Below are 21,988 nucleotides of genomic sequence, written 5' to 3'. Positions count from 1 at the left end.
CTCTCACTATCCACAACTCCTGAATGCTCATGAGACTTCATGTTTCTTAAGTACAGTCCCAGCCCTTCTGCTATAATGCTGGGGACAGTGTCCAGAAGAGTGTCAGTGTGACTTACTTAGTGGTTAAACAAACAAACACATGGTTAGTCATCTGTATGCTTAGTTGCGTAGTCGTGTCTGACTCTCTGTGACCCTGTAGACTGCATGCAGCTCGCCAGGCTCCTCTGTCCTTGGGGACTCTCCAGGCAAGAATACTAGAGTGGGTAGTCTTTCCCTTCTCGAGGGGATCTTCCCAATCCAGGGATCGAACCCAGTCTCCTGCATTGCAGGCAGACTCTACCATCTGGGCCACCAGGGAAAGTACTAAAAGTATTTAAAATGCACAGTACAAGAAGGTCCTACTGTACAGCAGAGAACCATATTCAGTATGCTATAATAAACCATACTAGAAAATAATGTAAAAAATGTATATATATATATGTATAATAATCATTTTGCTGTACAGCAGAAATTAATATAAACAACTATACTTCAATATATAAAATTAATAAAAATACATAAAATGTACAGTATCAACCAAGAAGCAAAATGAAATGCTGCCAAAACTAGAAGTTGACAAAGCTCTTCAACACAGCCATTGCAATGGCTCTTAGAAGAGCCACACAGAGCAATCAGTGATCATTTTCTGGAGACTGAAAACTTCAATTGCTCTATGGTCAGGAGCTGGCATCATTTATTGATTTTGAAATCCTTGGACAAATTATGTAACATCATCTATAAAATGAAGAGACTATCATTGACTTGAGGCTGTTTTAGGAACTTGATAAATTCATAAATGTAAAGTATAAAGCACACTATTTGAGACGCTGTAAGAACAATCATTAATTTTACTACAATTCCCTTCCTCTCCTTATCTATATGCAATGATAAAGCACAAAATATAATTAAGACCTTAAATCCTTGCTTCATTTAAACAGTGACTGACTGATTATTCTGTATCCCGATCTTGAAGAGGCCTGACGATTCTGCTCTGCTCGGCTTACCTCACATTTACGGCCTTCATGAGACAGGGGTCAGGACACAAACACCCTGGGCACCCGGACGCCTTCTGCACACTGGCTGCAGTGCCTCCCCCTCCACTGCTGGCTGGAATATCTGATTCCCCATTCTTCACTTGAAGCCTTATAATTTTACGTGCTCTTTAAAACATACTTCAAATGTCACCTTCTTGTTAAGTTTTCCAAATTTTTTTCTGCTGACAGCTAAGTCTCCTAGAAAATTCCTCAATACTCTCTAATTCTCTTCTGGCCTAAGTACAAAACCCAAACCCTACAATTCAATAGTTTTACGTTTTCAATAGTCTTTTGTGTTCACATTCCCCAACTCTGTCTGAAAGAATTAGAGAAGCAGAAGCTGGAAGAGTGGATAGATAAATCCTCACTAAAGTGAAAGTGAAAGTCACTCAGTTGTGTCCAACTCTTTGTGATCTCACGGACTATACAGTCCATGGAATTCTCCAGGCTAGAATACTGGAGTGGGTAGCCGTTCCCTTCTCCAGGGGATCATCCCAACCCAGGGATTGAACCCAGGTCTCTCACATTGCAGGTGAATTCTTTACCAGCTGACCCACGGGGAAGCCCACCGAGAACCTGAAGAGTAGATAAATCCTCACTAAATAAACAAATGAAAAATGTCCTGTATTATGTCTTATGAGAACTGCACCTTAAACCAGGAAAGTGAAAATGGCTGACAGAATCACTTATGGTCCTGAGAGGGACTCAAAAGATCAAAATAAACCCAAACTGTTATTGTGTGAAAGACTGTGCTCTCTATGGCTTTTCTGTCGTGGGAGAATTCAAAAAGACTGACATTTTACCTTTTCAGGCTGCTGAGCATCAGTATCTGTTTCCATTTTTTCCTCTTCAGCTCCTTCTACAAACAAAGGAATAAGAACAAATAGTACAATGTGGGGAAAAAGTAAAAACTATTATAAAGTTTTGAGAGTATCTGAAATACAACTACACATAGTCTAACGGAAAAATCTCACAACCAGAAGCTTGACATAAAACCACACTTACTCTATGATTCTACTAATTTAAAATTCAAAAGCAGATGAAAGCACTCTGTGGTGTTAGAAATCAGGACAGTGGTTCACCAGGAAAGGGGTGGGCTCAAGGGTGGCTTGGGATGCTGGTAATAAACAGTTTTCTTGATCTTGGGGCTGCTTACATGAATGTGTTTCATGTGTGAAAATGAACTGAACTGCCCACTGTGGGTCTCCATTTTTCTGTACACATAAAAATTAAAAGTTCAAAAACACTTTTTAAGTTAAAGTTGTCTTTGTTACCACAATGCAATGAAATCAGAAGCTTAAAATACACACTTCTCTGTGTTTGGAAATGTAATTCTGAGATTCAGTAAAAATACCACTTAGGGGAAAAGGTAAAATATGCCTTTTTATTCTTAGATTAGAAAAGAAATAACGGTTCAAAGTCTATAAGCTGTACATTCTTTATAGAAAAGAAAGAAAGAAAAACAGAATAGAGGAAGTAGGCAGAAAATAACAAGGGCAACAAAAATTAAAGATATAAAAAACAAACAAAAATACAACAGTTTAAAATATAAAATAGATTCAAGGTATTTCTTCTGTGACAGATCAAGAAAAGAGAGGGAAGGCAGAAATTAATATTAAAAATGGAAGAAAGGCCATAAACTATTGATAAAAAAGCAAAGGTCAAAAACGAAGTGGTAACAACCTACTGAAGAGGTAAAAATATTTACAAATAATATTACTGGTGAAGGGTTAATATTCAAAATATATAAACAGCTCATACAATTCAATATTTTAAAAAACACAAATAATTCAATGAGAAAATGAGCATTAGACTTGCATAAACACTTTTCCAAAGAAAACAAACAGATGGCCAACAGACACAAGGAAAGAGGCTCAAAGTTGCAAATCTTCAGAGAAATGAAAGTCAAAATCCTAATGAGGTATCATCCCACACTTGTCCAAATGGCTCTCATCAAAAAGATCACAACTAACACATGCTGGCGAGGACGTGGAGGAGAGAGAATCCCAGTACACAGTCAGTGGGAAGGTAAGTCAGTGCAGTATGCGTTCCTCAAAAACCACTATATGATCTAGCAATTCCACTCCTGAGTAAATATTTAAGGAAATGAAAACACTAATTCGAAAAGATATTAGCACTCCAATGTTTGGAGCAACCTTATTTACAGTGGCCAAGATATGGATACAATCTAAGTATCCAACAAAGGATGAATGGATAAAGAAGATGTGGAACACACACACACAAATATTTCTTAGCCATAAAAAGAACAAAATTTCATACTGTGCAACAACACGGATGGACTTGGAGGGCATTACATTTAGTGAAATAAATCAGGCAGAGAAAGACAAATATTCTGTGTTATCACTTATATGAGAAATATAAAAAATAAAACAGAAACAGACTCACAGAATAAATTAGTGGTTAACAGTGAGAAGAGGGAAGGAAAGAGTGCCAAGATGGGGAAGGGGGTTAAGAGCATAAACTACTATATATATAAAATAAATAAGCAACAAGCAGCACTATTTACAATAGCTAGAACATGGAACTAACCTAGATGTCCAACAAGAGATGAATGGATAAAGAAGCTCTGGTGCATATATACAGTGGAATACTACTCAGCCATAAAAAGGAACACATTTGAGTCACCTAGTTCTAGCAAGGTGGATGAACCTAGACCCTTTTATACAGAGTGAAGTAAGTCAGAAAAAGAAAATAAATATTGTATACTGACACATATATATGGGATCTATAAAGATGGTACTGACAAATTTATTTGCAGGGCAGCAATGGAGAAACTCTCCAGTACTCTTGCCTGGCAAATCCCATGGACGGAGGAGCCTGGTAGGCTGCAGTCCATGGGGTCGCGAAGAGTCGGACACGACTGAGCGACTTCACTTTCACTTTCCACTTTCATGCATTGGAGAAGGCAATGGCAACCCACTCCAGTGTTCTTGCCTGGATAATCCCAGGGACGGGGGAGCCTGGTGGGCTGCCGTCTATGGGGTCGCACAGAGTCGGACACAACTGAAGTGACTTAGCAGCAGCAGCAATGGAGAAACAAACACAGAGAACAGACCTAGGGACACAGTGGGAGGGGAGAAGGGAGAGGATGAGATGGACGAATAGAATAATATAGAAATTTATAACACTGTATGTAAAGTAGACAGAGAATGGCAATTTGCTGTATGACTCAGGGAACTCAAACAGGGACTCTGCGACAATCTAGAAGGCCAGAATGGGGAAAGAGATGGAACAGAGGTTGGGGAAGGAGGGGACATGGCTGTACCTATGACTGAGTCTTGTTGATGTATGACAGAAAACCAGAAAATTCTGTAAAGCAAATCATTCAATTTTAAAAATTAAGTTGCAAAAAAAAAGAATATATTCTACAGCACGGAGAGCATAGACAATATTTTATAATAAATGTAAAGTATTATAGGCTATAAAAATACTGAATCACTATGCTGTCCACCTGAAACTAATATTGCAAATTGACTATACTTAAAAAAAAAAAAAAAAAAGAAAAGAAGTGACAAACCGCTCTAAAAAAGTTATGCCAAATAAAACAAAAAAACTAGATCAAATTAACAAAATTATGAGAAAACTGATTTTCCTAAACAGATCTGGGAAGAAGTAGTATAATAACTGAAAAAGCTTAAAAACTTAGAAAAAAACACCACAGGTCCAGATGTTTTTACTAGGGAATTCTACCAAACTTTTAAGGAAAAAAATGATTATAATCTTCATAAATTTTTCCAGAGAATATGGAAGACAGAATATCTCCTAGTTCATTCTATAAGGCCAGTAATAACCTTGATTCACAAATTGAATACAGACAACAGATAAGGAATATTATACAGGCCCCTAGGCTCATTCATAGTCACAAGTGAGAAACTCCAAAGCAAAATACCTAAAACCAGAAAACAGTAGTGTATTTAAAAAGGTAATATATTATGACAAAACAATATGACAATAACAGAAGAGTGGTTTGACATTAATATTTCTATCAACTTATTTGCTCATATGCATAAAAGTATCTGATAAAACTCGATATCTTTCATGACAAGGGTTAAAAATAAAAGGAAAGTTCCTGAGCCCCCCAAAGACAGTCAGCGACAATCCTATAATATATGTCATTCTTCAAGAAGAGATGCCTGTAGTATTCCATTTATTATCAAGAGCAAGACATGAATACCAGTATAACTACTTTCCTTTGATATTGCCATAGAGGTCACAGCCTAGGTAGTCAATAAAGAAAAAGAAATCAAAAAGGGGTAGAAAGGAAAGAAGAAAATAATTATGATCTGCAGAAAATAAAACGATGTACCTAGAAGAATCTGCAGGAAAGTTACTAGAAATAAAGACAGCATTGCAAGATAGTTAGCTATTAACATACAAAATCAACTGCATTTCAATATGCTAACAAAAAAAATCAATTCTAGATGGACACATGAAAAAAAAACCAACAAACCTGAATGATCTCTTAATCACGACATAAAATGTGCCCATAAAATAGAAGAAAAAACTATTAAAATGAAAATAAAGGACTTCCTTACACTGAGATACCAAAAAGAACAAGTAACAAAAGAACACATGCCTCACAGTAACTAGATTAGTTCCTCAGATTTATAAAGAAAAAGGTAAACACTATGGAAAAGTGAGTGTAAGACAAGAACAGTTATTCCACAGAATGACGTATGACTGATAAAATTTAAGATACTGTAAGTCATCAGAGAAATGTAATTTAAAACCATAACGGAACATCATTTACATCTGCTACATCAGCTGAATTGAATACTAGGAAGGTAATGGATCAAGTGTTACTGGTCAACTTTAGGGAGAAACTAGGAATTTCCTAAAACAGTGTTACTCACAGAAGCAGTTCACAACAAAATAAGTTAAGCAAAAATGTTCAAGGTTCAGTGTTCAAAACTGTTCAATACTCTTTTCTCCTTTCCTTTAGTAAGAAATCCACTTTATGAAAAAATGCCAACTCAATTAGTGATGCAATCGCCTTAACACAGTGTGGCAACTACACTGAAAGCAACAGCGTATCTGAGGACAGCTTTGTACGTATGTGCACGGCTGAGCACTATTCAAACGTTCATGCTTCTCAGTACTGGGAGGAGCAAAGTGAAAACACCAGGTACAAGGGAAGTAAAAACTACAGGTAATGTTCTAATTCCTAGTTCAGATGAAATATGTAACTAGAATTAAGATACATTAAAATATAAGAAAATGATGTGAACAAAAAAGCAAATGCAGATGGAGCTTTTTTAAACCCTAAAATCTCAAAAGTTACTTTTAATTTAATGTGCATTAAGCCACCTTTGCTGGATCAACTTAATTACATACTGAATAAGTACTATGTGGGAGAAATGCAGTATTTTTTTTAATAAAGGTAATCTACATTTGAAATAATCACAATCTATATATAGCTCTGCATTCTAAAAAGAGAACATACTCTTTCTACTGTAAAGCAAGCCAAATTTGATATCTCTTATAATTTCAAGATGAACAATATATTAATACCTATTCATAAAAGGATGGTAGAGTTACAGACAGACTCTCTGTAACGGGGACTATCTGAAGATGAGTGTTCAGACTTTTAAGGAGATGTTTATTAAGAGTTTAATTATGAGCTGTATACTTCTCAGGATGCTATGTGGCAGAGAAATGGTTTCTATTCTATAAAACATTGTTAAAGCGGCTCTTAGAAGTCTTCCTGGAAAGAGAAAGCGAGCATGTGCACACATGTGCTTTGTCTTTGGTCTGAGTTCTGGTCAGAGGTGTAAAATCTGAAGAGGTTGCAGCCGTTCACATATCCCTTAATGTCATCCTGTTGCCCATCAACTAGAAGGTTAAGAACCTTTCCCTACAAATATATGGCCTGACCCATGTCTGCAGAGTTGATTAAAGATACTAGAATGAATAAAAGAAAATTCCCAACCTATAAGAAAGAACATAACATTAACTAGTGAGCTACGGGCCAAAGACAGAAAGATAAAGAAGAAGAAAAAAAAAAATCCTCTGATGAGGTACTTAATGCTGCATCAGCCAAGGGAAAATATCAACATCACAGTTTACAATTAGTTCTTATGCAGTAGATCAGGGGTTGGTAAACTTTTTCTGTAAAGGGTCCGACAGTAACTATTTTCAGACCCTACAGTCTTAGTGGCATCTACTCAACTCTGCTATAGCAGCATGAAATCGGCTACAAAAGCAGCTTGGAAATGAATGGGTGTGGCTGTGTTCCAATACAACTTCATGAACACTGAAATTTAAACATCATGTAATTTCTATGTTATCACAAAAATTATTCTTTTGGTTTCATCCAAACATTTAAAAACGTAAAAACCATTCTCATATATTGTGGGCTAAATAAACATAGGTGGCAACCTGGATTTGGCCCAAGACCCAAGATTTGCAAGACCCTGCTCTAGAAAAATAGGATGAGCTCTGGATACACAATAATTAGGCTCGAATCCTGTCCCCACAATTTACCAGCTCAAGTAACACTAAGCAAGCTACTTAGTGGACAGTGGCTTAAGTTTGCTAATACACAAAAGAAGAATATTATTATTATTTCCTTCACAGAGATAGACCTAAGGATTTAATTAATTCATGTAAAATGCTAATAACTGTCTGGCTCATAGTAAGTGTTCAATGGCAATTAGTAAAATCAGAAAGCTCAGTTGGCTGCACGTGAGCTTTTCAGTGGCCTCTGGTGCTGCTTCAGTGACAACAAAGGACTCTCAATCTTCCCTGGCTGCCAAAGATCTTTTGCAATCTGGTGTGTCATCTGTGACTTCCCCCTCACCATGTGATCTTTTCTGTAAAAGACCAGATCAGTTTATAAAATGATCTGTCTGGCTCCCATTCTTTTATGTTACTAAGGACTCAAGAGATATCCGATCAATCCAGCTGACAAGGGGTCAGCAAATGATGGCTGCTTTTGTCAATAAAATTTTATCAGAACACAGCCGTTCTCATTTGTTTTAGTATTGCCTATGGGTGCTTCTGCACCACAAACGCAGAACTGAGTAGTTGCAAGAGAGACTGTCATCAAAGGCAGTAAAAGTAAAGGTCCTATAAAGGACCATTTAGTCCTTTACAGAAAGAGCTTGCAAACCTCTGCGACAGAAAATTCATCCTAGTATGACAGCCCTGCTTATGAACAAAGATAGTCTTGGAGACACTGCCAGACTCTCAAGGTCTCAACTTGAATGTTGGGAATTGAGGGGCACGGTGTTGAGATGTAAGGATGGCTTCATAGGGTCCCTCCTCGAGATTTTCATGCCCTTGTATAAATCCCTTCCAAGTGTGAGCGGCATCTGTGATTTACGTCTAGCCACAAGAGAACACAGCCAGAGTGACAGGATGTTAAACGATACAAGACCCTGTGTTGTTACCAGACTCGCTCTGGAGACTCCTTGTTGGATTGATGAAGTACGCTGCTATGCAGAGGAAGCCTCAATGGCAGAGTCCTCAGTGGCCCTAGGAGCTGAGGGAAGCTTCCAGCTGACAGCCAGCAAGAAACCAAGGCTTTCAGTTCTACAGCCGTAAGTAAATTAATTCTGAGAACAAGAGTGAGCCTGGGGATGGATTCTTCAACAGTCAAGCCTCAGGATGAGAATGTAGCTCCTCCATCAACTTGATTGTTGCCTTTTGAGATCCTCAGCAGAGGACAAGTTAGGCTATGCATAGACTTCTACTCACAGCAACTAGGAGGTAATAAATGTACTGTGTTTTAAGCCACTAATTTTGTGGTAATTTATTTTGCACCAACAGATAACTACTGTACCTCCACCGAGCTTCCCTGGTGGCTCAGACAGTAAAGAATCTGCCTACAATGAAGGAGACCCAGGATCAATCAGTTAGGAAGATCCCCTGGAGGAGGAAATGGCAACCCACTTCAGTATTCTTGCCTGGAAAATTTCATGGACAGAGAAGCCTGAAAGGCTACAGTCCGTGGGATCACAAAGAGTCAGACAAGACCGAGTGACTAACACACATATACCTCCTTAACTTCTGAATAAACCTCAACCAAGGGTGAGAAGCAAATTAGCCAGCATCCATAAGAACATCTTCAGAGAAATGGTCTCATCCACTAGTCCAGGACAATTTCATCCCCAGTCACCACCCCTTTCTCGCAGCTTCCACAAGGTGTACTTTTTGGTCTAGTAATAATATGCTTGAAAGTCAAAGTGTTAGTCGCTTAGTTGTGTCCAACTTTCTGCAACCCCATGGACTGTAGCCCACCAGGCTCCTCTCTCCATGGGATTTTCCAGGCAAGAATACTGGAGTGGGCAGCCATTTTCTCTTCCAGGGCATCTTCCAGACCCAGGGATGGAACTCGGGTCTCCTGCACTGCAGGCAGATTCTTCACCATCTGAGCCACCAATGCATGCATGCTCAGTCGCTTCAGTCGTGTCTGACTCTTTGCAACTCCATGGACTACAGGCCGCCAGGCTCCTCTGTCCACGGTATTCTCCAGGCAAGAATACTGGAGTGGGTTGCCATACCCTCCTCCAGGGGATCTATCTGACCCAGGGATGGAACCCAGGTTTCCTGAATTGCAGGCTGATTGCTGAGCCACCGGGGAAGCCCATAAACAATATGCTTAACAAAACCAAAATGAGGAGAAATAAAGAAACCATTTCCTAAAGTCTTCAGGGAACTGGAAAAGTTAGCTTTGAGGAAAGAATTAAATGCTTGCAAAATACCTGCCTTTAATAAAGTATGTTATAAATAACTAAGTCATGATTCTCCTTGGAAAAGAAGGACGTTTACTTGTTGACAACATTCTTACACATCATCTGTAAACTGTCAACAGTCACTTTCTAGAACAGACAGAACAATGCTACTTCTACAGAGACTCTGGTCCTCTTCTCTACAAGGTAAAGTCTACGAGGTAAAAGCCTTTCAAAACCAGCCGCACACCTCCACAGCTGCGATTGACCAGGAACTCTGCTCCCCACAGATTTCTTACATTATTTTCAAAATATGCTAGGTGTTCACTCCTTCCTTTCTCATTATTGTTTACAAGGTCATTTCCTTTGTGAAGCCTTCCCTAACTGACTGAAGTATTAATAACTGTGCTTCCTCCACATGGCCTCTACTTATAACTGTTTTTCTTTTTGTAATAAGGTCCCCTCTCCCACCATGAATATTCAAGTACAAGATGATTATTTAATTCAGTGACTGATTCACAACATGTGGTCCAGGTACCCTGGGAGTTCCCAAGGTCAAAACTATTTACACAGCAACACAAGATGTTACTTCCCTTTTCACTCTCATTTAAGTGTGGAATATGACTTTCCAGATGCTACACGATGAAGGTAGTCATAGAAATGTGCACCTATGTATCATTTTGTTTTAAAAACTTTCCCAGTTTCAATTTTTAATATAGTAAAAAAAAAATCAATGATATAATCCAGATAAATGGAAGCATTTGGGGTTCCTTGATATTTTTAAATGGTTAAAGAAGTCCTGAGACCAGAAAATTTTAGAAATGTGATTCCAGTAAGTTTTGTCTTCCCAGGGAAGGGGAAAATGAGGCCCATGGTAGGAACTCACAGTAGGAACATTTCTGGGAGAATAATCAGGTCATTCCCTGTATTAAAGTCCAAACATTCCATAAAGCTGGCAATACCGTCCAAGCAAGCTCATGAGCCTATGTCATTCTCTATAACCTCACTCCAGCTTCTGCATGCTATTCTCTTTCTACATCCTTATTTGAATTTTGTATTATGGCCAACCTGGTTTACTTCTCACCTTTTAAACAACCTTCCATTTCCACCTCTGGGCCTTTGTTCATGTTGTTCTACAGAATAGAAAATTATACTTGCTCCAAGCCGGCTCAGTGACATTCTAAACCTCTTTTTCAATACTCAGCTCAAATTCTACTTTCTTTGTGAAGTCTTCTTTAGTCTAAAATTACACAACCCGTTGTGTTCCTTCTTATAGCACTTCCTTTGTAGTCCTCCTTGAACAATATTATACTTCATTCTATCTCCAATCCTCCAATAATGAATTATTTTTCTATGTTTATGTAACTCATCATAAAATACAGCCCCAATTATTAGTATTAGCTGTCTTACATAACTGCCCCGTAGCAAGAGAGCTATATCAACTAAGCATAATATCTGATTTGATTTCTACAAGTCACCTAAAAGCAGACAATTATATACATGAAGCCAATTTCTTCCTAAAAATTCTTGTCCTATCATCTACTGAGTGAGTCATTAGATAAGTCACTTAAATCCTGGATAGTCCTTAGAGGTTAAATATCCAATTCTGAGCTGCTCAAAAATCTGAATCTCTATTTCAATGCCTCTTAATACAGATCTGAAAGAGCCCTTAAAATATAACAGTGACAAAGAGAACAGAGAAGTCCACTCCACATGACGCAGCCTGAAGATCAAATACTGATCCCTGTTTCCTTAGGTTCATGAGCCTAGCATGGTCTCACACACTGGCGTTTTAGAAGGGCCTGATTTTAAAGATGTTATGGGAATCCTCAGGGTGAGAAGAATGAGGCTATTTATATGCTATAAACAGTATCTGCGGCAAGAATCTCAATAGTCGCTTCTGGGCTTTATGTTCCTAGAAAGTGACCGTTTCAACATTATTATTATCAGGATGCTCTTCATCTCCTGATGGACTACAGACTAGTTCTTAACCTTCTCAAAAACTAGGAATAATGAGTTGGGTTCTTCTACACAGAGCTGTGACAAATGGCTCAAGATACACTCCTTGAGTTCAGTATTCCACAAGGCATTCAGGAGCTCAGGGGTAACTCACTCATTGATATAAAAGAATCTTCTCTGAACATTCTATATATAATAATATCTGTGATTCAAGTTCCCAAAAAGCATAGTCAATAATAAGGAAAAGCATCAATGAACTTAATCTTTCAAATTTCTCTAAACCAGAATTAAGATAGACAGTGAATCTACTCAGCATGCAAAACAATAAAATAAAGTAAAACCCATACTTCAGATTCAGTTCAGTCGCTCAGTCGTGTCTGACTCTTTGCGACCCCATGAACCGCAGCTCGCTAGGCCTCCCTGTCCATCACCAACTACCGGAGTCCACCCAAACCCAGATCCATTGAGCCGGTGATGCCATCCAACCATCTCACCCTCTGTAGTCCCCTTCTCCCCTTGCCCTCAATCTTTCCCAGCATCAGGGTCTTTTCAAATGAATCAGCTCTTCGCATCAGGTGGCCAAAGTATTGGAGTTTCAGCTTCAACAGCAATCCTTCCAATGAACACCAAGGACTGCTCTCCTTTAGGATGGACTGGTTGGATCTCCTTGCAGTCCAAGGGACTCTCAAGAGTCTTCTTCAACACCACAGTTCAAAACCATCAATTCTTCGGTGCTCAGCTTTCTTTATAGTCCAACTTTCACATCCATACATGACCACTGGAAAAACCACAGCCTTGACTAGACAGACCTTTGTTGGCAAAGTAATGTCTCTGCTTCTCAATATGCTGTCTAGGTTGGTCATAACTTCCCTTCCAAGGAGTAAGCGTCTTTTAATTTCCTGGCTGCAATCACCATCTGCAGTGATTTTGGAGCCCAGAAAAATAAAGTCATCCACTGTTTCCACATCTATTTGCCTTCAGATTACACAATACAAATGGAGGATACAATAATATGTGTTTAACAGACTCCTGCCTGGCCCCTGAATATACATGCACATTCCAACACCCTAAGGGGAAGGGCTGATGACCTTAAGTGACTAACAGTCACTGTATTATGATATTTATTTAGGAAAATGTCCTTATTCTTAGGAGACACATGCTGAGTTACTTAGTGGGGATGAAAAGAATCATGAGGTATACAACTTACTTTGAAATAATTCACAAAGATAATAAAATAAAAATTGTTTATTTAGATGCCTAAATAGATTAAAATGGCAAAGCTGAACCTAACTGGTAGGCATAGGAGACTCCACTGTGCTATCCTATCAACTTTTCAGTATGCTTGGCTACAAATAAACAGATGATCGGAAAGGCAATTCTGTTTCCTTTCCAGGTCAAATTAAAAAAAAAAAAGAAGTTCTTTAATAAAAGGCGTGGTGATAAAAAAAATTTAATATTCAAACACAGTACATAGTTATTACAAAAATACATCAATTTAACAATTCCTAGATGGGGTCTATTCTCAACCTAACAGAATAAAACATTAAAATACAGGTTACACCCTGACACTCTTCTGCTCAAATCCCTCCTTTGGCTCCACCTCCAAGTAAATGTTAAACTGTTACAAAGGCCCACAAGGACCCTCATAGTCTCCCCTGACCTCCTCTTCCCTGCAATACAGCTACCTGTCTGTGATTCTTCTTGCTATTCCTCCATATAGCAGGCAGCTCCTGTCCAGAGGCCTATATGCTGGCTGCACCCCATGCCTTGAACCCTCTGATCTTGGATATCTACACAGCTCCCTTCCTCACCTTCCACTTATATCCTTGCTCGAATGTCACTTACATGGTGAGACAGTCATTGCGCTAACCATTTAAAATTGCAATTCCCCACACCTCACTCTTATCGATGAGTCCCTGCTCTGATTTTCATGATGCCAGGAACCGGCCAACACACTCTATGTATTTACAATTAGTTTATACATCCTAATTCCATCTTCCACATCTAAAATAAAACTCCACTAGGGCAGGAATTTTGGACGAATTTGTTTACCAGTACTCCGACACCTAGAACACAATGAGACGCCATGATAACACAACATATTTACAGTCTCATTTATCTCTGAGTGAAAAAGGCAGTGGGGCAGGGGGTCAGCTAGAGTCTAGCTTAAAACTGATCTCACATCCAAGAATGCTTATGTTTTAGGCTCATACACTGAATCACACTGTCTGAATTTTTCTGTGTGTTTCTTAACACTTACTTCAGTATACATGAATCACCCACAGCCACTCTTCCCAGTAGTCATGTATGGATGTCCGAGTTGCACTACAAAGAAGGCTGAACGCCGAAGAATTGATGCTTTTGAACTGTGGTGTTGGAGAAGACTCTTGAGAGTCCCCTGGACTGCAAGAAGATCCAGCCAGTCCATCCTAAAGGAGATCAGTCCTGGGTGTTCATTGGAAGGACTGATACTGAAGCTGAAACTCCAATACTTTGGCCACCTGATGCGAAGAGCTGACTCATTGGAAAAGATCCTGATGCTGGGAAAGACTGAAGGCGGTAGGAGAAGCGGACGACAGAGGATGAGATGGTTGGAGGGCATCACTGACTCAATGGACATGAGTTTGAGTAAACTCTGGAAGTTGGAGATGGACAGGGAGGCCTGGCGTGCTGCAGTCCAAGGGGTCGCAAAGAGGCAGACGTGACTGAGTGAGTGAAGTGAACTGAACTCTTCCCAGTACATTTGTCTGACTCCTTCTGTAGAGCCTAGGTGTTCAGGAGGGCCTGGGTCTTCTTCTATTGTATTTGCCAATATTGTATTGTATTTTCTATTTATACTATATAAGGCAAAACATACAATGGAGCCATTAGGCCTTTAATGATCCCTGTTCAATGAATGAAAATACACAAACATACCTATATAATTTACAGAGGAAAGAGGCTGAGGAAAGAAGGAAGGGTCAGAGATATTTAGGTTCAAATTTTAGTCCACTCTTACAAGCATGCCAATGTCATCTGCCAACACCTCAGTTCCTTCGCTCCTATATAAAAACAATGCCACTTTCTCCACAGGGTTGTTCTGAAAAGAATCTCAAATGACCAGAGAGTCCCTATATAGGAATTTCCCTGGTGGTCCAGGGGCTAGGACTCTGCACTCCCACTGCAGGGGGCCTGGGTTGATTCCTGGAAGGGGAACCAGATCACACATGCCACAACTAAGAACCACCCACTGCAGTGAAATAAATAAAAACAAAAATATTTTTTTAAAAAACAACCCTATATAATGTGTAAAAAATATGGGTGCTCAGAAAGAAATGTTGGTTTATAGTGACTTCCAAACAATGTTTAAAATTTCTTTCCATTTGTCTTAACTTCTCCCATCTTTCCCACAAGCAAATAAAATCTCATATATTTTTAGATTAAATAAAAAAGGTCTCAAATATCATTTTTTCTATTCCTAGAACGGTCTCTGGTCAAACAAAAACCCATACAAACCCATACAAAAAAAAAAATCAGTAGATACTAATCAACGACTAGAGTGTTAAAGAGGATAAACTGAGCAAAATCGTAAGCTGACACTTCTTTACTAAATAATTCTCATGAGAAACCATAACAAATGAAATTCACACAATAAATGAAAAATACAGTGTTCCAAACCTAGTGTTCATTTATCTTAACTTTTATTTCACCAAATACTTCCTTGCAATTCACAATAAACAGTTAGATAAGGGACTGTCCTGTGGCACAGTGGATAGGAATTCGCCCCCCAATTCAGGGGACACGGGTTCAATCCCTGATTGAGGGATTCCACATGCTGTGGTGTAACTAAGTCCATGAACCACAACTCTTTGAGCCTGTGCTCTAGAGCCTGCGAGCGGAGACTACTCAGTCATGAGCCCCCACGTTGTAACTACGGAAGCTGGTGCACCCGGAGCCTTTCCACAAGAGAAGCCAGTGCAGTGAGGAGCGTGCGCACCGCAAGTAGAGAGTAGCCCCTGCGTGCCACAGCTAGAGAAAGCCTGTGCAAAGCAACAAAGACCCAGGGCAGTCAAAAATAAAAACAAATAAAAAAAAAAAGAGAAGCTAATGAGAGAAATCCAAAGTCTTATATTTCATAAGGAAACATTTTTCCCCGTATTGTTTCATCATCATCAATTCACATTACTGCAACTGCAAATTAAGTATCACAATAAAAAGTATAATTAATCTACCACCCAAGCATGATATTATCTTGATAAGGAAAACCTAAGTCATTCTATTTTCAAAGTGCTATGTATAAAGCACTATTTTGTTATATAAAGTGTAAGTTTAAATGTACACTTGATTCTTCCTTTCTTTGAACTCTGAACTTGGAATGTGGTTCAGAAAGACAGGAAGCGTACTATTGATTCCCCACTACAACTTTGTTGAGTCAGTTCTACATGGAGCACCACTTGCTGTTTTGTAATTTATTGTGTCAGTCACAGCCCAAGATAAATCACTTTAGCTGTAATAGGCCAGCATTAGTTTTAGAATTCTGTTCATGACTCATTTAGAAATATTCACATTATCCTGGTTCTTTCCCTAACCCTTATTAAATGGTGGCTATTGTTGTTTAGTCACTCAGCTGTGTCTGACTCTTTGTGACCGGATGAACTGTAGCACGCCAGGCTTCCCTGTCCTTCACTATATATATCCCTGAGTTTGCTCAAACTCATGTCCATTTAATCTGTTATACCATCCAACCATCTCATCCTCTGTCATCCCCTTCTCCTCCTGTCCTCAGTCCTTCCCAGCATCAGGGTCTTACTAAATGGTAAAAGGACCCAAATTCTGCTGCTGCAACCAGTGAGTACACACTGCACTTCAAAAAGTTTGGATGGCAAGACTATCTCCGGGTACTATGAGTGAAGCTTACTGTTCATGTCATTCAAAGAATCACCCTGTGGAGTCTCCAGTGCTTCCTGCACGTTCACTAATGAATCAGAAAAATCTAGCCTCACAAGACTAAGGTTGGTTGATTTTTGGGGGAGAAGTCCTCTTTTAAATCCCACTAAACCAGAAATGGCCAACTTTGCAAGCTGTTTCTCAACCACTAATGCTTTATGATATTATCTACCAAAAAATTTTAAACAAATTTATATGTAAAAGCATGTCTCAGATACCGCAAAGTACAGAAACACTTTTTGAATCAAATAAGAAGGCTTTGCCAACGCTTTTCAATTCCATGACCACAGGGAACCAAAAGACCCTACAAATGAACCAAAAACACACAAAAAACGTTGAGGAAAGTAAGACCTTTCCCAGGCATTCAATAGACCCAGGTTTTCCTGGCCTGAACTGGGCACTGCCACATGGTGTAGAATCAACAAAAGCAACAGAGACATGGTGTGGCTTGCTAATTTCTGTCTCCATCTAAGAGAAAAGGAAATAGTGTGTTTTCAAACTCAGAAATACTGTGGATACTGTAAATTACTTTTTAATTCAAAGCCTTGGTACTCTGGATTAGTAACCAATATTAAGAACAATTAGGTCAATAATGTTTTCTTAGGGCTGGATTGAGAGGTTTCATGAATCTGAAAATCTGTTTTCATATTTGCAAAATAAAGCTGCTAGATTGATACTTAAAAAAAAGCAGAGAAAACAACAGGGGTAGATCCTATGGTAACTCACAGAAACCGTGAGGTTTGAGGCTAGAAGAGACCTTACTAGCATCTACTCAAACCACCTACAACAGAGCACCAGGAGTTCAAATGGTATCATCTGTGGAGTACTGGCTGACAATTTAAATTTTAACTTTATATTATCTTTATTCTGTAAGAATAAATAAAAAAGACAAAAGAAAGCTACTGCAGCTGAGGCACAGATTATATAAATTTCATATAACTAAGACAATGACAGAACTAGTAGAAAAGATGACAGCAATAAATATTTAGCTTGAGTTATTCATCAGAAATTGTTTCACAATGAATGAAAAAATTAATGAACAATGTAAAAAACATTGGAAATACACAACTGATAACTATATATAAAACAGGATTTTTACTTTAGTGTGAGAATAGGAACACTTCTCATTTGAGAAGTGGGTTGCCATTTCCTTCTCCAGGGAATCTTCTGGTCCCAGGGATCAAACCCGTGTTTCCTTCTTAACCACTGAGCCACAAGGGAAGCCCCGATTGTCTCCACATATTTACCTATTTGGAACATTTCATATAATTGCAATTACATAATATACTGTCTCTTTTCACTGGCTTCTCTCACCTACCATAACGTTTACAAGGTACCTCCACGATGCAGAATATGTTTAATACTTCATTCCATTTTACGGTCCAATAATATTCCACTGAATACTGCATTTTGCTTATCCATTCAGTTGATGGCCATCCGAGTTGTTTCTAGTTCTGGTTTTATGATTTTTTTTTTTTGCATGCATGGCGAACAAACCAGATAATCTTAAAAATTTCTACAAAAACACACACTACCAAAACTATCCCAAAAAGAAAGAGAATAATTTCCTATAGCAAGTAAACAGATTTTGAACCAGTAGTCAAAAAACATTTACATATAGCCACTTCAGAAAACAGTATGGAGGGTCCTCAGAAAACTACAAGTATTTATGTGAGAATGTGAAGAAATTAGAAACCTTATACATTGCTAGTGGGGAAAAAAAAAAGGTAAAACCACTGTGCAAACAACTGAGTAGAGTCCCAAAAAGTTAATTATACAATCTCACAAGATCAGCAATTCTACTCCTAGGCACCCAAGAAACAGAAAACATTATGTACATGAATGTTCATAACAGCTTTATTCAAATGAATAAAAAGCACAAACAAACCAAACAGCCATGAACTGATTAATGGATTAGTAAAATGTGGTATATCCACCCAAGAGTATTATCGACCACAGAAAGACACGGAGTACTGCATTACACCACAACATGACAACATGGATGAACTTCGAAAGCATTACGCTGCATCAAAGAAGTCACACAAAAGGCTACAATGGCATGCTTCCATTTATAAGAAATGTTCAGAATAGGCAAATCCATGGAGACAGAAAGCAGATTAATGGTACCAGAGCTGAGGAGAGAAAGAATGGGAAGTCACTGCTTAATTGATATGGGGTTTCTTCTGGGGTGAGGAAAATGTCCTGGAATTAGATAGTGGTGATGAATGCACAACACAGGGAATTTACTAGAAGCCACTGGATAATATACATTTAAAGTGAATAAAATGAAGAATTTCACATGAAGTTTATTTCAATTTAAAAATAACCAAAAACAACAATCTACTCAGCAACATATAAATTAAAACCACAAAAGTCCGTTTGGAATTCTTAGGTCTATACACTCAAAACCTAGATTTAAAAACAGGCATCAGATACCTCACAACTGTGATTTATTAACAGGAGACAATTTTTTAAAATTCTATCACAAAAGGAAGAGATTAAAAAAGTCCCACATAAATTTTTTTAAGGCCTAAGTTTGTACTGATCATTGTAGCCAATTTTAAGTGCAAGCAAACCCAAGTATTCTAGCAAGCTGATAGGAAAACACAACCACTATTAACCGTGTCCTTGGGGGCAGCAGGGACTCACCCAGCTTCTCTGGCTCATCTGGCCCTGTGCCTGCAATGCAGCTGCTCTCCAGGCCATAGGTGGGATCCACCTTTCCGGAGGCTCGGGCTGCTTCTTGAACTTTCTTGACATGAGCCTCCACCAATTCCAGGGGCACCTCCTCCCGGACCCGAGAAAACTCCTCTGTGTAAGAATAAAAATGGAACAGTGATCTGGTGTCGCGTGAATATTTGCTTCAGTGTAAACTAGGAAATCTGACACAACACTAGTGTGTCGTGTGTAACCTAGTGACCTTTCTTGAGACTCAATCTGATCTATCCCAGGAAGTCAAGAAGGCCAAAGTTGATAAACGTGTACAGTGAAGCAATTCCATGACTCTTATGTCTTACCTTACATGTCACAGTCTTACTGTATAAACAAGAGATTATGATCTTTAAATATCTATCAGTAACAATCAAAATTGCTGTCCAAAATTCATCTAACTCTGCTGTTTGGATTTTAATCAAGAAAACAGTAAGGATGAAACAACCAGAATGTCAAGAAAGAATTCTATAGTGTGAGAAAATTCTAGTTAGAATTCATGCAACCCAAGAGTGTTAAATAACTTTTTGCCAATTATATAAAAATCCATATGCATCACAAAATACCATTAAAACCCACTGTTTTGTCCCTCTAAATTCTCAAAAAATGCTCATAGTTTGAAAAATGTTGTATGTTAACTGCTTTATTTAAAAAACATAATCTACTATCCTTAAGGGGTAATACATAAAACTGCAAGCTGATAACACCTAAATCTGAGATAAAACTATCATGAAAGAAAGCATGAAACCATGATCTGAAATGGTTACGCTCACAAGACAGCTTAAGAAAATCCATACCCAAAGCTGCTTTGGCTGCAGCAGACGCCACACGAGGATCCACCACAGATGCCAAAAAAGCAACCGTGCTCATGACTGGGTTTCCTGACTGACTGAAGGGGACAGGCTGGTAGGCCAGGGGCCCCAGTGAAGCATCAGAATTCTCAAGGTATGGGTCCTCAATGGGAAGCCTCAAGAAGTGAAGGATGCATTCATCCTGAGTGCGACTTCCAACGTGCTCTGACACTTTGTTCCAATCATCCTTATACATCTCCAGAGCCTGTGATGGAAAAAAACAGGAGCTTTAATAACAGGTAACAAGGAAGTAATACTTAATGACATCAGCAACCTGTGACTGTTCTTTAGATGGGCTTTAAATTAAAAAGAGTAATGCAAATAGTTATACTGTTCATAGCAGGTAGATCTGATTGCTTTCCTTATTATGTTAAATTCTCAGTCAAGAAAAACAAAAAAAAAGGCATGTATATTACAAAGAATTATGGTGCTGGAGAAGACTCCTGAGAGTCCCTTGGACTGCAGAGATCAAAACAGTCAATCCTAAAAGAAATGAACCCTGAATATCCACTGGACAGACAGAAGCTGAAGCTGAAGCTCCAAAACTCTGGCCACCTGATATGACAGCCGACTCATTGGAAAAGATCCTGATGCTGGGAAAGACTGAGAGCAGGAGGAGAAGGGGACGACAAAGGATGAGATGGTTAGGTGGCATTACCAACTCAAAGGTCATGTTTGAGCAAACTCCAGGAGAGACTGTCTTGATACTTTCCAGCATAACCTTTTCAGATGAGCTTACTTTTAAGCTTTTTTCTTTGTTCATTTTCCTTTAGCCAGAGAAAAGTAAGAAAGTTCAGGAAGTTTTTTCCCCAGAATAAAGCTAAGGAATTGATATGCAGAATTCAAGCCACCGTCAGCATCCAGAAAAGCACAAGGCGAGCAGCAGTGAAGTTCTGTGCCTGAGCACTGACAGAAGCATTACATAGGAGAGGCAGGATGAAGAGAGGCTTTCAAAACAACATAGCGACAGGCCTCCAGGAAGGAAAAGGGTGACAAGCAGAAAAAAGGCATCAGCAAACATTTACACTATACAACACCTCCTCCGGCCATCACTGGGGTCTTCACCACTGCTTACCTGGATTCTTAGACTCGCCTGTCTCTACCCTTCAATCCATCCTTCTTCCTGTTGCTGGATGTATGACACAGGAGACTGTCTCTTGCCTGCCTAAAACTATTTCAGTTCTCATCATTATGTTAAGGAATTAAGGTCAAACACGACAGGGATCTGCTAATTCTTCCACCTCAACATCATACTCTAATGTTCCGGGAATACCCAGACCCCACATCCTAAGTATTGTGTGTATGTACAGTTTGTTCTGTACTAGAAATATCATGAACCAGAACCAATACTAGCACCCTACTCCAGGAAGCTGTCCATTATATCTTATCTACCCAGGTCAGCTACACAGCCACTCCTCTGTACGTCTTATGCTTGTCATACCTCTAATCACGTTTCAGTTTCTATCACACACTAGACTATGACTGAACTGAATTACTGAACTGTAGACACTACGGGCTAGTCATCTCAATCTATCTGCCACAGCGCCTGAAACACAGCACCAAATAAAATGTGCTGAATTTAATCACAGGTAGCCAAATTAAATTAGAAAAGGAATCTTACTTTTCCATGACTCCAAGCATTAAAAGAAAGAAGAAAAAATCTGGGGAATTCCCTGGCAGTACAGTGGTTAGGACTCTACTGAGAGAGGCAAAGGTGCAATCCCTGGTCGGTAAGATCCTGAAAGCCGAGGAGTGTAGATGAAAACACCCCATAATT

The 21,988-nt window shown here is 38.9% G+C and overlaps 1 protein-coding gene across 2 annotated transcripts in view; it reads right to left on the bottom strand.

The window, feature by feature from the left end:
- SMARCC1 (SWI/SNF related, matrix associated, actin dependent regulator of chromatin subfamily c member 1) overlaps positions 1-21,988 on the bottom strand; it is a 124,747-nt gene that overhangs the window by 35,897 nt on the left and 66,862 nt on the right. For both annotated transcript variants that reach the window (XM_044933790.1, XM_025272391.2), the window contains exons 20-22: positions 20,158-20,416; positions 19,301-19,462; positions 1,877-1,932 (exon numbers count right to left, since the gene is read on the bottom strand). In XM_044933790.1, coding sequence (XP_044789725.1) covers positions 1,877-1,932; positions 19,301-19,462; positions 20,158-20,416 — 477 coding nt within the window. The remainder of the gene's footprint in view (positions 1-1,876; positions 1,933-19,300; positions 19,463-20,157; positions 20,417-21,988) is intronic.

The sequence above is a fragment of the Bubalus bubalis genome, chromosome 21 (assembly GCF_019923935.1).
Source record: "Bubalus bubalis isolate 160015118507 breed Murrah chromosome 21, NDDB_SH_1, whole genome shotgun sequence".
Lineage (NCBI taxonomy): Eukaryota > Metazoa > Chordata > Mammalia > Artiodactyla > Bovidae > Bubalus > Bubalus bubalis.
The sequence above is the reverse complement of the archived record's forward strand: the minus strand, read 5'-3'. Positions and strand labels throughout refer to the sequence as shown.